Source organism: Chelmon rostratus, chromosome 18, assembly GCF_017976325.1.
Source record: "Chelmon rostratus isolate fCheRos1 chromosome 18, fCheRos1.pri, whole genome shotgun sequence".
Lineage (NCBI taxonomy): Eukaryota > Metazoa > Chordata > Actinopteri > Chaetodontiformes > Chaetodontidae > Chelmon > Chelmon rostratus.
Window position 1 is genome coordinate 4,051,609 of NC_055675.1, and position 14,250 is coordinate 4,065,858.

General features: G+C 40.8%; 1 protein-coding gene across 2 annotated transcripts in view; it reads right to left on the minus strand.

Annotated features, from left to right (window-relative positions):
* The window catches only part of LOC121621762 (CD2-associated protein), a 56,039-nt gene that overhangs the window by 16,521 nt on the left and 25,268 nt on the right, over positions 1-14,250 (minus strand). Inside the window, exons 5-12 of one of the 2 annotated variants that reach the window (XM_041958371.1) lie at positions 14,112-14,238; positions 12,996-13,174; positions 10,587-10,674; positions 10,065-10,159; positions 7,759-7,872; positions 6,862-6,915; positions 3,378-3,414; positions 2,431-2,493 (exon numbers count right to left, since the gene is read on the minus strand). In XM_041958371.1, the coding sequence (XP_041814305.1) occupies positions 2,431-2,493; positions 3,378-3,414; positions 6,862-6,915; positions 7,759-7,872; positions 10,065-10,159; positions 10,587-10,674; positions 12,996-13,174; positions 14,112-14,238 (757 nt within the window). The remainder of the gene's footprint in view (positions 1-2,430; positions 2,494-3,377; positions 3,415-6,861; positions 6,916-7,758; positions 7,873-10,064; positions 10,160-10,586; positions 10,675-12,995; positions 13,175-14,111; positions 14,239-14,250) is intronic. The other variant, XM_041958372.1, reaches the window with a different exon arrangement.

The window sequence follows — 14,250 nt, forward strand, 5'->3', positions numbered from 1 at the left end:
AAATATTTAAGAAAAAAAGATTAGAGTTAGAGTTAAATGGATCTTGATGTACCTCACAGTTAATAATTGATATATACTATATATATATATATATGAAGTCTATGTTCTAAATGCTCCATCTAATTTGCATCTGAAAGGGATGGCTGGAATGCTGATACTTGTTTCATATGTAGGAATAGAGTCTTCTGCACTGAGCTATGCTAACTGGCATAACTATTGAGCTTAACAGCATCAACAACATTTAACGAACAACAGATAAAACTATGTAATTCAAGGTTGCTGAATCTGTTCTGAAGATTAAAGCTGAATTAAGGCATACATACATACATATATATCTATAACGACATAGATTAAGTCAGTAACAAGACAGAATAACTGAACTTGAGTTCAGCAGGACTTGCTTTGACTTTAAATCACTCAATAATTAAGTCATTTCTATTCATTTAATATTGCACGCATGACCTGCATTTTGTCCCAATAAGGAAAGAGAGTCCCCACAATGTGACTTTATGTCACACAACGTAAGGAACACACACACACTCGCGCGCACACACACACACGGCTCATTTCCTGTGCGCCGCTTACTAAGATAGAAACTGCACATCCTTACAAACAGTGACCTGACAGCTCACCACAACATGTGATGTGATTTCATAACTAGAATAAATTGACCTCAGGTATCTATACAATCACAGTCCAGCTACCACAGACATTTAAACTGTTTGAACAGGCAAAATCTATTTTTCTCTTTCTGGTTTCATCTATTAATAAGATATTAATTTTACTAAAATTGAAACTTAAAGCTTCAAAGCTGGATGTGGTTTAGTCTGATGTGTTCATGTGCGTTGGTGGCTCCTTCATTATTTTCATGATTTATCAGCTTTGTCTACGCTGGTTTATAACAAACCATTACATACAAGACATATCATGTTGGAAATACGGCGTGTGTCACTTCAACCTATCATTGCTTTCATTCGGAGTCTCAGTAGATTCAACAATAGATCCAATGAAAAATATATGTAGCCTGAGGCTCAGAGAACGTAAAGCGGGAAAAAACAGAAAAAGATAACAAAAGCAAAAGAAACAGTAACAAGGAACTGCAGGGACAGTTTTGGCGGACACAACCTTAGACCTCTAAATTTCTGTCTGGTCAGAGTGGTCACTGATCAGCATCAGGAAAGTGTGTCTTCACTGCAGCCACTGCTGCTTCAGTATTACACCCAGCTTCCTCTGGGGTGCTGAGCTATTCGCCACAACAATGCAGACTTTCAAAAGAGAGCAACACTCCAAATGTGTTTCATTCAAAACAAAGTTTCAGCCCCTAGTTACGCTCATGTGGAGATATTGTGAGCTTACTTTAAAAACGCTATGTTAATGTGTGTTTTCTGCACGTTAAACTCGCATTTCTGCAATAACAACATTACACAACAGCCCAGAACGCATAAATCTATTCTCAAAGGAGCGCTGCTTGACTCACACACACACGGATGGAGTTCAGAGCAAAGTAGAAGAGTACAAATAGGAGAGCATGACTATACTGTCTTCATGTGTCTGCCGCCACTGTCACTCACACCTGGCACACCTGGAGGGAGAGCAGCATGAGCTAGGGAAGATTAAAGGTGAAGCTCGGAAAGCAAAAGCAGGAGGGATGAATTCACTGAAACCGTGAGTGCACAAAGGAAGGCTACTGACGGAAACAAGGAGACTTACTGGAGTTACGAGCTGCTGCACAGATTAAGATTTTACAATAAAATCACAAGATAAACTTTTAAAATACAATGCCTGGTTTAAGATTAAATCAATGATGCCCAACCTTTTTGACTTTTAAACTCTTGCAAAAAAAAAAAAAAAAAATGTAGTGCACAAAATGTTTCAGAACAGTGGAGCAGAACTTTATTTCTCCCATTAATCATCGAACAACTCCTCAGATGTATCTGGTGAGTCTTTGCAGGGGTTAAGAACCATGGATTAAACAGCCAGCTGCATGGTTGAAACTAGCTCCAAGTCGAGCAGCTAAACAGTAACATGCTGCTTATGCACTGATGCACCACTGTTGAATTTGGTCATAATAATATATCAGTCACAGAACGTGGAATTTTACTTTTGATGTTATTAGTCCATTGTATTGATAATACGTCTGTACTTTTACTTAAGACCTTTACTTGGTGTATTTTTAGATTCATTTATTGGTACTTTTACTTTCAGGATCTGAGTTCTCCTGCCACCGCTGGGGAGGAAGGTACAGATGGACAAAAAGGTCCCTTGAAAACAGTCCGTCCACTGCCTCTCCAGGACAATGATGGAGTTAATAGTGACACGGACCGATACCAAATTTGAAAAGAAACGTCAAAAAGGATAACTTCTGATGTGTGGTGCGACGCGGTGAACGGCATGAGGAAAGGAGAGGATAAAATGAGCTGCAGACGGTACCTCTGTCCTCCGTCCTGATGTGATGAGGCTTCTTGTCTGCACTGGGAACGTCCGGCTTGAGGGCTGAAAAACGAAACATGGTCCACAGAAAGTCACGTCGTCTGTCTGACCTGACTGATTCAAGATTCACCAGACAGTGACAGGGAACACACGCACTTTCACAAGTACGACCGCACACACAGACACAGACACACAGACACACACAAACAGCACCCTCTACCAGGTATTAAGAGGCAGACAGTTCCACACACTCTATGTGGCACATGCACACACTCGTCTGTGGTTCACTGACACCAAACTGCAACTCAGTGCAGTGGTATATGAATGCAAACTCACTGTTACTTCCTGTGCAGACAGGAAAACAATGATGCAAGTGTGCATTTTGCAAACTGTAGATCTTGGTGCTGATCTGAAGCGCTGCTGCCTTTACAGTAACCCTCAACCACCATGAAGCTTGTGTTGAGTTGAATTACAACTCTACCTTCAGGTTTAGCCTCTGTGTGTGAATTGTCTGTTGAGTTTATTGACTTGGTGACTGTGACAGCTACAGGAGATTTGAGTCTTTTCCAAGATGAATCCAAAAACCAAAGGAAACCTCTGCACACTTACATTCCCCCCTTACATGCTCTTAAGTAAGTTATTACTGACAGTTTTCTGGTGTAATCTGATTTCTCAAGCGTCATACAACAAGAAATACATTTAATTTTTACACGACCCACTTAAGACTTTTATCTCCCCACCACCTCTGCAGAAAATCAGTCATTTTTAATGAAATACAGCTGTAAGACTAAGGCTAAGACATCTGTATAAGGTAAATGTATTCAAGATCAATAAAGTGAGCTTTTGTTGCAGGTACACTGCATGACGCTTCAAATAGCACCACTGCCTCACACCTACCACTGAGCTGATAGCACTTAATGGGGTGGAAGGTGCAAAGTGTTCCTTACCTATGCTTTTTGATGGCGGAGGTGGCTTCTTCGGCTTCTGACAGGAAGAGAAAGGGGGAGATAAAAAAATAGGTCAGAGTGACATGAAAGTAGATGATAATTGGTGAATATACTCCAACATCTGTGGTCTCTGTGGCTACAGAAACTCCGACGCCGGGGAAGGAGAAGATTAGGCTTGGTCTAAACTTTCAAGATTTTCAGCCTCAAACTTTTTATGGCTGGAGAGAGCAGAAAAGAAACAAAATCAAATGTATACATGTTGTACATTGTTGTAAATCATTGAGATCATACTCAACACTAAGCCCCGATTCAATAATTCAATGAATCAACTTCACTTTGTCACATTCAATTATCCAACCTTATTTACTATGCATATAAGTATGCTATATTGTGTAATAAACAACGTGGGAGTTAAATCTTTATGACCTTATGATACGACTTCAGCCATGTTTACCAGGTTGTATGTGAACTACCCTTCACTGCATCTTTACTACAACCACTGATGTCCTGTTCAATCCAAAGTAAGTTGAATCTAATTTGAGTTAATTCAGTAATTTCATTGTATGCTTTTTTGTCGGAGACATTTCACCAGTCAGACAATGTGGCAACAGAAGCAGCTTGCACTTTTAGGAGCAGACTGTAATTTGAAGAACGTTCAGACGCTTCCAGCTGCTTTCCCTTTGCAGTCTGTCTCATTTGTATTTCAGGACCCCACTGCAGGGTAATGTCTCTGTTAACCTTCTCAGTTGGAATAATGTCATTGAAATGGTGTTAAAGGCTTGAATGACATTCATTCACTTGTAAAATTTCACTGTAGGTATTACTAGATCTCAATGCTTCAACATGATCAACCACAGCATATTACCTAGGCAGACTGAAAACAGTGTTGAACTGGAGGGACAGGGACTACGTTGTCTTGACAATTAATAAGATAAGATAAGTAATTACACATCAGGTGTACAAAAGTGATGTGGTGCCCCCAAGGCTCCATTCTCTGACCTCATTTGTTCAACCTCTACATGCCACCACAAGCGCAGGATATGGAAAACAAACAAAATATCTTCCCATAATTATGTGGACATCACACAGACACATGACCTGAACTGATCCAGCTGTCAGTGTGTTTAAATAAAGCTTAAGACTGTTTGTCAGTACTTTTTATTAAGTGAAATCTGGGACTTTCAATTCATATTTATATTGTCCTGAGTTTATTTTACATATTGTCTTAATACCTTTTATGTCCTATATAAACACATGAAATTCCCTTGTTGAGCGGTGTTATACAAATAAACTTGCCTTTAGTTATAAAGTAGTGTTAGTGCTTTAAATTTGCTTGGTTGGAGGATGAGGGAGACACATTATAAAGGGGGAGTGAAACCAAACAGAAACAAAAACACTTCTGCAAGGCTTTTAGAGCTCTGCAGCAGACGCTGTTATTCCATTCACCCAGAGCATCAACCACGGGTTACTCATCGGAACAGCTAACACATTAGGCCTGAGTCTTGCTGCGGTGCTCTGACTAGGACCTGAAACTAAAATTAAAAGAGGTCCCATCTGCTGTGGACTGTGGGAGGAGAGGCACGGGGGAGTGAATGTCACTGGAACTGTACCGGGCCACGGCAGTTTTGGTTTGAGTGCATTTTGCACTGTGCTGCGTTTATCTGCAGCAGGCAGGCAGCAGAGGGCGCCGCTTTCACACTCAAAGTCTTTTCATCACTTGAATTAGGGAGAACCCATTCTCAGACCATTCTTAAAATCACTTCACTTTGATGATACATTCCTCCAGTAGACGCATCTAACTGCCCAGAACAATACGCTTTATTGCGACCACGACATCACAGCCTTTGAGCCGGAGCAAACGATAATGTCTGATTCTTACCAGTAGCTCTCATTCTCAACAGCATACATGTATGGAAACCTTTCCTGTCAGCTGATTACCATCTGAACGTGACATGTATGTTCTTCATCTGCGGTCTCAGTAACATTTACTGTCAAAGTGTGATCTGACCCACTGGAGTTACCTTGATTCAAGCTGGCAGCACCAGCAGACGTGACACGTATGTCTGACTGAAGCAGTGCCAGGAGCATCACTAATAGTAGACCTGTGGCTGGGGTCATTATGGGAGTTTATGCAATAACGTAGAGGCTTAAAAACACTCTCTCTTCTAATGTCTCTGGCTACTGTCATTTTCATCATTACCACTGTAATCTCTTTCCGTGGCAAGTACAGTCTGAGACCCCGTGGGCTGCATTATCAGTAACGATGGGCTGATTGCTGATGTTGATTAAATAAGCGAGTCAATTGCAATCCAGTCATATTATATAACACACACGTATTATATCATACTCACAGGAATACGCCTTTTTTTCATACATTAACACTTATACGAACACCTTTAATTGTTTCTTATTGGCAGTAGAGAAATATGTTGTATACAGAGAGGTCTCACTGAGTCACAGTTCAGTGTGAAGTATCACAGCTTGAATAACTGAATGCTGATAAGCATTAAATAACACTTAACTGGCAATCAACACAGGTTACATGAAATATGATTTCACGCCTGCTTTTGAAAAACGGGAGGACAGAGGGAACATGTGGGAATCTGAGTGGTTGATTGTATGAACATGTCTGTGCCTTCCCCTGTTTCTGTCCTGATCATTTGACCAGTGTTGCAAAACCTACCTGTTATGTGGGCGTCGGCCTGTCATGTTCCTGGTGGCTAAAAATACAATCAATGGCTTTACCCCGGAGGTATAACAAGGTGGGCCAGCAGTTTGTCTAACTCTTATTCTCCTGAGTAGTTTCCTCTGCTGCCCCAACTTGCCTCTTGTTCAGAAGTTAATGTAGCTGCTTGACCTGTTGCTTAATAACAAGCATCTTGCATTCAGTAACGTCTTGCCTCTGTCAGTAATGTTATCTGACGTGACCGGTTCATCCACCCCCGGCACCCATAAATTCCCTGAACAAAATCCTCAATTTGAATAAAGTGAGTGGTTTGATTACATGAGTTTGTCTATTTTATTAATCAAATTTCTTATAGTGAGAGTAAGAGTACATAATATATAATAGGAGTATAGCTTGTTTGATTTGTCAACATAATGCATGTAGGCAGCAGGCTGATCTAATAAAGGCATAAGATAGTGATAAAATGATAATCAGGCCTTTAGTCTTCTAATCACGTTTCAAATGAAAGTGCTTTTTAACTCAGAATCCAGTCTGGAGCAGACCGTCAAATTGTATAATACTAACAATATTGGTGTAGTCTGTATCTGCAACTGTGCAGAAATACCAGGTTTAAACAGAATGAAGAGAAATGCAAACAAACAAAGCTGTGCAGCATTTCAACATTGATTTAGAATTCAAGTATCAGCTTTATGAATGAAGTTTCCAAGCTTCAATCGATTCGGTACAGTTAACCTTGTTCAGAATTCAGAAAATTCAAAATGCATGACGGAAATAATCACTCAGGCACTGAGAGCTTACCTCTTCCAATTCCTGCTTAGGTGATGATTTCACTGAGCCCCTTGACGTGGGAGTCTAAAATATAAACACATGGACACGGATCACGGATTACCAGCAGTGGAAAAACGCAAATCACATCCCAGTAATTACACCTCAAGGGTCCTTTAGGTGAACATGGAGGACAATAGGGATTAGAAATCAGTTAGCCTTCATACAGAACAGACACCCAGACAGTACTTTCACAGTCTGCTCAAACACCATTAACATGACTGCTTCACAATCATTAAAGGCGCCTGGCAGAGAAGTCTCAGCAATAAGGCATCTGCCTGATTATCAAGAAGCCTTGTTAGCCATGTGGAATAGCCTGCATAAAAAAATCAAAGAGGATTTCTGCCTTTGCTCTGAGCTTTTTAAGACCATCATTGAAAAAGTAAAAAAAACTTAATTGAAATGCTGACATTTCAAACATCTGTTTGACTGGTTTCATCTCTTAGCAGAGGAACCATGCACCAAACAACATTTTTAAGATTTCTATGTACAATGGCAATTGATTTAAATTAAAAACAAGTTAACTATGAGGGAATATTCCTATTCTAGTCCCCTTTGTTTGTTGTTGCAGGGCCCGAGCACTGTAAGCACAACACCCACCACAACCACGTAACATTTCCAGATGCACAGAATATCAAAGGTCCCATTAACACATGACATAAGACACCAGTACCAGTAGAGGGAGACAAAAACACTCATGAAAACCTCAAAACATTAACAGAGGTGCAGAACGTTTAAAAGATAGCTATTCCTTTAAGGCTGCAGTAGTAGTGTCATGACTGCAGAATCATTCACCTCATAAAATACTCTACAGTGATGGCATACAGTTGCTAAAAAATTACAATTAATCATCTAAAGTAGTTCATTTACTTCATTCTCTGATATCACCTCTTTCTCTGGTTCAGACTGCACGACAAAGTTGTCAGGAAAGACTCCTTCTTTGCCCCCGATTTCCCCTCGCCACCAGCCGGGCTCCCCTGTGTCCTGTTAGAGAAGAAATGGTGATAAGATTTCAGTCAGCACTTTGGAAACTTTGCTCTGTCTCTTTCTGTCTGATGTGTCTGTCATTCATTTATCTTGCAGCAAGAAGCAGACTCAAAAGAAAAGCACCAAAAAACGTCCCAAACGACTCCATCCTGTACTAGGATGAGGTAATAATGTCTCCAGAACTTAAAACAAGGGGCTGAAAATAAGAACCACACAGCTGATCGTATTACAAGAACTTCTCAGCCGGCTCCACTAGGTGGTGGTAGCTTCCTAAACTAGTCTTTGCAGGGAAACTGAAGGAGTCACGCTAATGTGTCACCATCCTCCTGCTGTTTAACAGCAACCCCTGAGCCAGAGTCAGAGTCATCATACCTCAACAACATGTCAGAGGCAGCTGAACTGAGCCAGCAGAGTCTGTGGATCTGCTGGCTGGTTGTTCGTTCATTTGCTTGATCATTTTCTCCTGAAATACAGTGACTCTGCAGGAAGCACTTAGGGCCAATTCTCTGGATTAAATCAGTGTTACGCTGAGACGACTAAAAATGGGGCTTTACAGAAACACAGAGATGTGACAGGAAGATGCTGAACTGCTGACAGTGAGTCACTTTAGAGGGCGCTTTATTATGTCATTAAATGATTTAAGTGAGAAAATACTATAATATAAAAAAAAGAAAAGTTATCTGAGGTGGCAAATGAGCCCCAAAAAATCCATGTTTTGTGAGTAGCTGAGAGAGGAAACTTTACAAGCTTTGTGAAAAGCTGTGCATCACAAATTCTTAATTATTTGTATTATTTATTTTATAAGTTATTCCTTTCTTTGTTTAAACATATTGTGAGTCACTTTGTCCAGATGTGTTGCAGTACCAGCAAGAGGGTTACTCTGTGAGTAGATCAATTATGTGTGTTGTTAACAGCAGATCAGCTGCACAGATGAAGCAACCAACTCATTTGCCATTTCCCACTCGTATTGCTTTCATTTTTCATCCAGTTCTGTTGAATAATGCATCTTTTGGTGCTTTCATGGCACAGATTAGACATGTGATCAGTAATTAGTGGCGCTTCTGTGTCAGCCTTCTCTCTTGCTCGCTCTTTAAACTTAAACAAGCTCTATTCTACGTTATCTGAGGACACACATCTGTATCAATGTTGTGTTCCTTCTATTCAATCCTTTCTATGATCAGTACATATCTTCTGCACATGTCTTTTACAAGGCATCTGCAAGTCTGTTCTGTTGATTTCAAATGGACTCTAATACAGGATACTATCTAACCACTGGGAACACTGAAGTCCCAGTAGGAAAAGCCCCAACTTAACCCATTATATCTACCCATTTACAGAGCTGATGTCATCTTACAGGCTCTAAACTACAGCTACCGATCAGCCTACACTGTACATCCATTTAAACTCTCCTTGTTAATCAGTAGATAAAGACCAGGAAATATTGCTAATGAAGGTGAAAGTGCACATTCTTTTTCTAGTGCTAATGTTCCATGTGCCCTGTTGGCACTTATTTCTATATTATTACTTATAGCTGAGCTTACTGGTCATCAGGAGGGAGTGCAGCAGAGACTGTAGGGCTAATGGGTGACATGAAATGTTGCGTTTAAATTATTTGATGTCTTCAGTTCAGAATAAAAAGGTGCTACTTGTTTTGATTTTTCCACAGCAACAGACCTTCATTTAGTTGTTTTGTCTTTCCTGAGTATGCTCTGCAGTGGGATGGGCAAATGTGTTGCAAATGCAACAATGCAAGTTCTGACATTGTGCTCAAATGAGGCACGATTCTGCAACTGCCGGGTCTGTATCTTCATTCACTCAGATGTGCTTAAGTGTAGAAAGTTGTCATAAACTTTGTTGACTGCCACTACGTTTTATTCTAAGAGCAATGACGGCCTAGCGGGTGGCTAATTCATTCTATCCAGCGTAGCAATAATTCATGTTGAAGAAATGAAAAGCACTCGGAAGACTTTGTACCTTTAGAGCTCAGGCAGTGATAGTCAGACAAGACTTAGAGAGGCTCATACTGACTGGGCTATTAAACAACCTTCAAGAGAAATTCTGCAGTTGTGAGCAAGGATGACATAAGACAACCAATCTAGCAGGTTGGTTCAGTTAATGGCTCAGTGCTTTTTTCTGTTCTCTGGCTCAGATTCAACTCGGCCCGACGCAGTGAAGCAGTGATAGTGTACCTTGCTCAGGATGTGGATGATATCACCCTCTTTCAGGCTCAGCTCATCCTCGTTCGTAGCGTCGAAAGCAAACGTGACCTTACAGTACTCTTTTGCTGAGGAAACAGAAATAATGGGGTCTTAACAAGTAAAGTAAAATGGAGTATAATGGACGTACGTGGACACAGCTATTTTTTAGTCATGTAAGCACACACGAGCACAAATGTCTGAACAGAGAGTTGACATATCTCACAGGGATATTAGCATTCAAACATCACACACATGCAACACACAGTTCACAATTCTTTTAGAAACTTTAAATCTGTTTGAAGTGTTTGCAGGTGATGTTTCATGATTTCCAAACTAAACAGCGGTGCCGTAACTGATGACAGATACGAATCGTGCTAACAAGGCTAACACGTCAACTTCACGAGTAAAACAGAAAAACTGTTCTTCCTCTCACACCGACAATGATCTGGTGACACTAAATGCACTTTCCCACATGTCAAAGCGCAATGTTTCAATACTTTGTCAGAGTTTTACCTTTGGATTTGCTGTCTCCGTCTGTTCTCTGCGACTCTGTCATGTTGGGATGGGCGGGCTTTGCAGCAGATGGTAATGATTGGATAGGCTAAAATGAAGCAAACCATACAGATGGAAATGATTTATCGCACATGAGTGGATATGTGGCTTCATGTGGGCGGGTCCTGTGTATGAGACGGTTTGTGTCTGAACCCAGTGAGTGGACTCATCTGATCATGACTAAGCAATTAAGTAAAAATGCTTATGAATGGTGCTGTTAATTATGGGGTTACCAGGTAGGCATTGCAGAGGATGTAGAAAGAAATAGTCATTTCTGAAAGACAGTAACAGTGACAGAGAAAGCATGTACCTTTTCTGCCTGTTGCTACAACTTGGAAGTGATGATTAGTGAGTCACAGGCACAGATGATATGGAAATAAAAAGGAGCACCACCATGCTGTGGCTCTAACGAGAATTATTGCATAGTATTAACCTGCTAAGAGTACCAGACAGGTGTATAACAGAACTTTTCAGACGACAGAAAATCAGTAAAAATGTCCAAAAAAGGCAAAAACTGAAAATGTCACAAGCAGGATGCTTTATGTCCTTGACGCTACCGCAGGCAAGGAGGGGAGAGCAGTTAAGTGGACTATGTGGGCCGATCGGGGCCAAAGTGAGATATCCTGTGAAGAAGAGAGTGTGAGAGCATGCGACATGTGGTGGTATGTGAGGTGTGGAGGAGAGTGGAGGAAGCCGTGTTAGTGGTGGGAGAGAGTGCGGGGGCTGTCGTGAAGAGGAGAGAGAGGGGAAAAGAGGGGACAGTTTCAGACCGGAGTTACACGCTAAACTAGTTGAGCCTTTGTTATTAATTGTTACACCTTAATGTCAATATGTTATCGAACGGCCATTGACTTGAGTAGGTCTACCCCTGTGTCTAGTATGTCAATTTCAGAATAATAAATAAAACTGAAAAAAAGACATCTTAAATATGTGCTGTGCGTGTCATGTGCATGTGCTGATGACAGCATTCAAGTGTATTCAATTTTTCATCCCCACGATGTATTTAATTTTCCTCTACTGCAGATGTTAAATATGACCAATCGCAGTTAATCCGATTTGCATATGTTCCTGCTAAATAACATCTGATGTCAGGTTGTTTTGACATGTGTTGCAGGCTGTGAATGAGGAAATATTAAACAGCCTGGTTTTATCAGATTAACCAAAAGATCACAGGTTGAATGTCATATGAGGGAATGGCTCATGATTGAAAAAGGCTTCATCTAGATTATTTCTACAAACAGGTAAAAAATATATATCCAACAGGCTCGCTTAAAAAGCATTTGATTTGCTGCTTCATCATATCTCAGTGGATTGGAGCTGTTGTGAGTCATTCAAGGACAGCAGAAATACACATTTAGAGACCACAGAAGGGAAACAGAAAGGTAAAGTCATGTGAAAATGAACAGGCCGTTCCAGAGAGCTGCTGTAAGATTAATCTTTTCATTTGCTGCTGTATTCTTCGCTGCTATCAGTCAAGTGTTTTCTTTGTGTGGATAAGTTGTTAGTTTGTGTCTGTTCTGAACAGCCACGCTAGGAGGAAGGCGGGGGGGGGCGCAGCCATCTCTCCTGGACGGCATTCATAGTGTTGCACTCGGTTGTACACATGATGATGATGCAGTTTCAGAAGCTGTTAGACCTTCCAACAAGCAGTCCTGACAGAGGATGCTGGCCCTTTAAGATGTGCCTGGCTTTTCTCTCTCCTCCTCCATGTGAGTCACATAAAACAGTGATGGTGACTTACACCTGCTTTTCCCAGATGTTAACTTATAGAAACGGTTTCCTTTGCCGCAGTGGTCTGCAATGATGCTTTGTGCCTCTGAACAGGCACGCCTTAAAATACATATTGCATCAGCCAAAGTAAGCCTTATTGCAGTCCTTTAGTAACTCAGGACAACTGCAATTTCATTAATTAGAAGGGCTGCAAACTCTTAGTAAATATCCTCCTTACATATTTAATTTCAAATTGAGCTCCTCAGCAAGTAGATCATTACTGATCTCAATCCAAATGTGTAACTAATCCATTAGCAACCGTAGGATGACGATGTGCCCTTCACATCTCTCCAGAAGTACAATGTGTAATTGACAAGTTTACATTTTTCAGTAGTAGTCAATGTTTCTCTGTATCTTTTCACTGAAAAATATCGGTCTTAATTATTCTAAAAACATGATGTATTTCTGAAAAATGTATTAAGAATTTCTGTTTCTTAAATGTTTGATGGTCAGTATCTTAAAATGAATGGTCTCTTCGTTTCCCTCACCAAAGTTGCTAATAATTTCTGTCACATATGCAAATATACAAAAAACATAGTGCTTTCAACAACATTTCATGTGTCATATATGCTTCGTAATCCCAGTCTGCATCTCACTCACTCTCTCCTTTTTTTCCTCTGTTTCAGGGCTTGGCAGTCGGACCTTTAGTTTGACCGACCCTTCTCTGAAGATGTCACCAAAGCCGACACCCCTGATCTTCTTGGGCTGAGCTATAACTCCGTTCCCTGAGGCAGGCTGGGGGGATGTGGGGGTGGCGGTGCTTTCTATTCCACTTCCATCTGGACAGGAGACAACAGGGTGAGTTAATTCACAAGTATCTAAGTATCTCTTACTGCTTTCCCCCCATTGCAGTACTGCATAGAAAGGACAGTGTACATAATTCGTCCAGAAAATCCACATTTTGTTCCCCTTTAAGCCACCAGAGGGTGCTACAATTATCTGTGTATAAACAAAGATTCACATTTTAACATTCCTACAAACACAAATTCAAGATTAAATCATAGAAAAACAGTTCTTAAGAATGTCAACAGTGAACCACAGCTCTGATGAAAAACAGACGTAAGGTGGGGAGCTTGTGTATATATGCACTGGAATATTTCCTCACATTATTATTCATTCAAATGTAGTTATACAATATTTAACCTCAAGATGTGGATATTCTCACACACACACAGACACACACACTTGCGGTAGCTCCCAGTCATAGAACTAGTAGGTAAAAGGCTTAAAAGAGTCCAGCTGCATACTGAACTTCTTGTTGAGGCTTGCAGCAAGGCTGCAATCACACCTCAACAGCTCCATTACTACACTAGCAATAAATTAATGGCCATGATGGCAAAGAACAACATTACAAAACAGGTGAGTAATTCTCTGCATAAACAGCTCTCTGATATCTCAACCAGAGAATACATATCTGAATGAGGCAGAAGACAAAGCAATCATCTCTGTTCTCTGAAAAATGATGTCTGCAGTCGTTGTTGACGCTCAACAGACTAAACTGAATTTACCTGCACTGTTCTTATACTGTGTTCCTGAACAACCACTTTTGTCTCCAAGGAGAACAAGAAAAACTCACTTTGCTGAACTGCAGCAGATGCTGTTTTGATACAGTGTCTAACCAAACTAAAATTCCAATATGCCGTCTCCAGTGTTTTTTTCAGTGTAAGATAAATCGTTAAAGGCCCCGGCCCTGCTTATTTGCTGCTTCTCTCTTACCGGTCTCGTCTGCTGCCGTGTCGTTGGACTCTCCCTCCTCACCAGCGGCATCCATCTCTTTGACAAAGTTGGAGGGAAACAGTCCAGACTTCCCGGCCAAGGTGCCGCTCCACCAGCCCTCCTCAACCTGCACAAACAA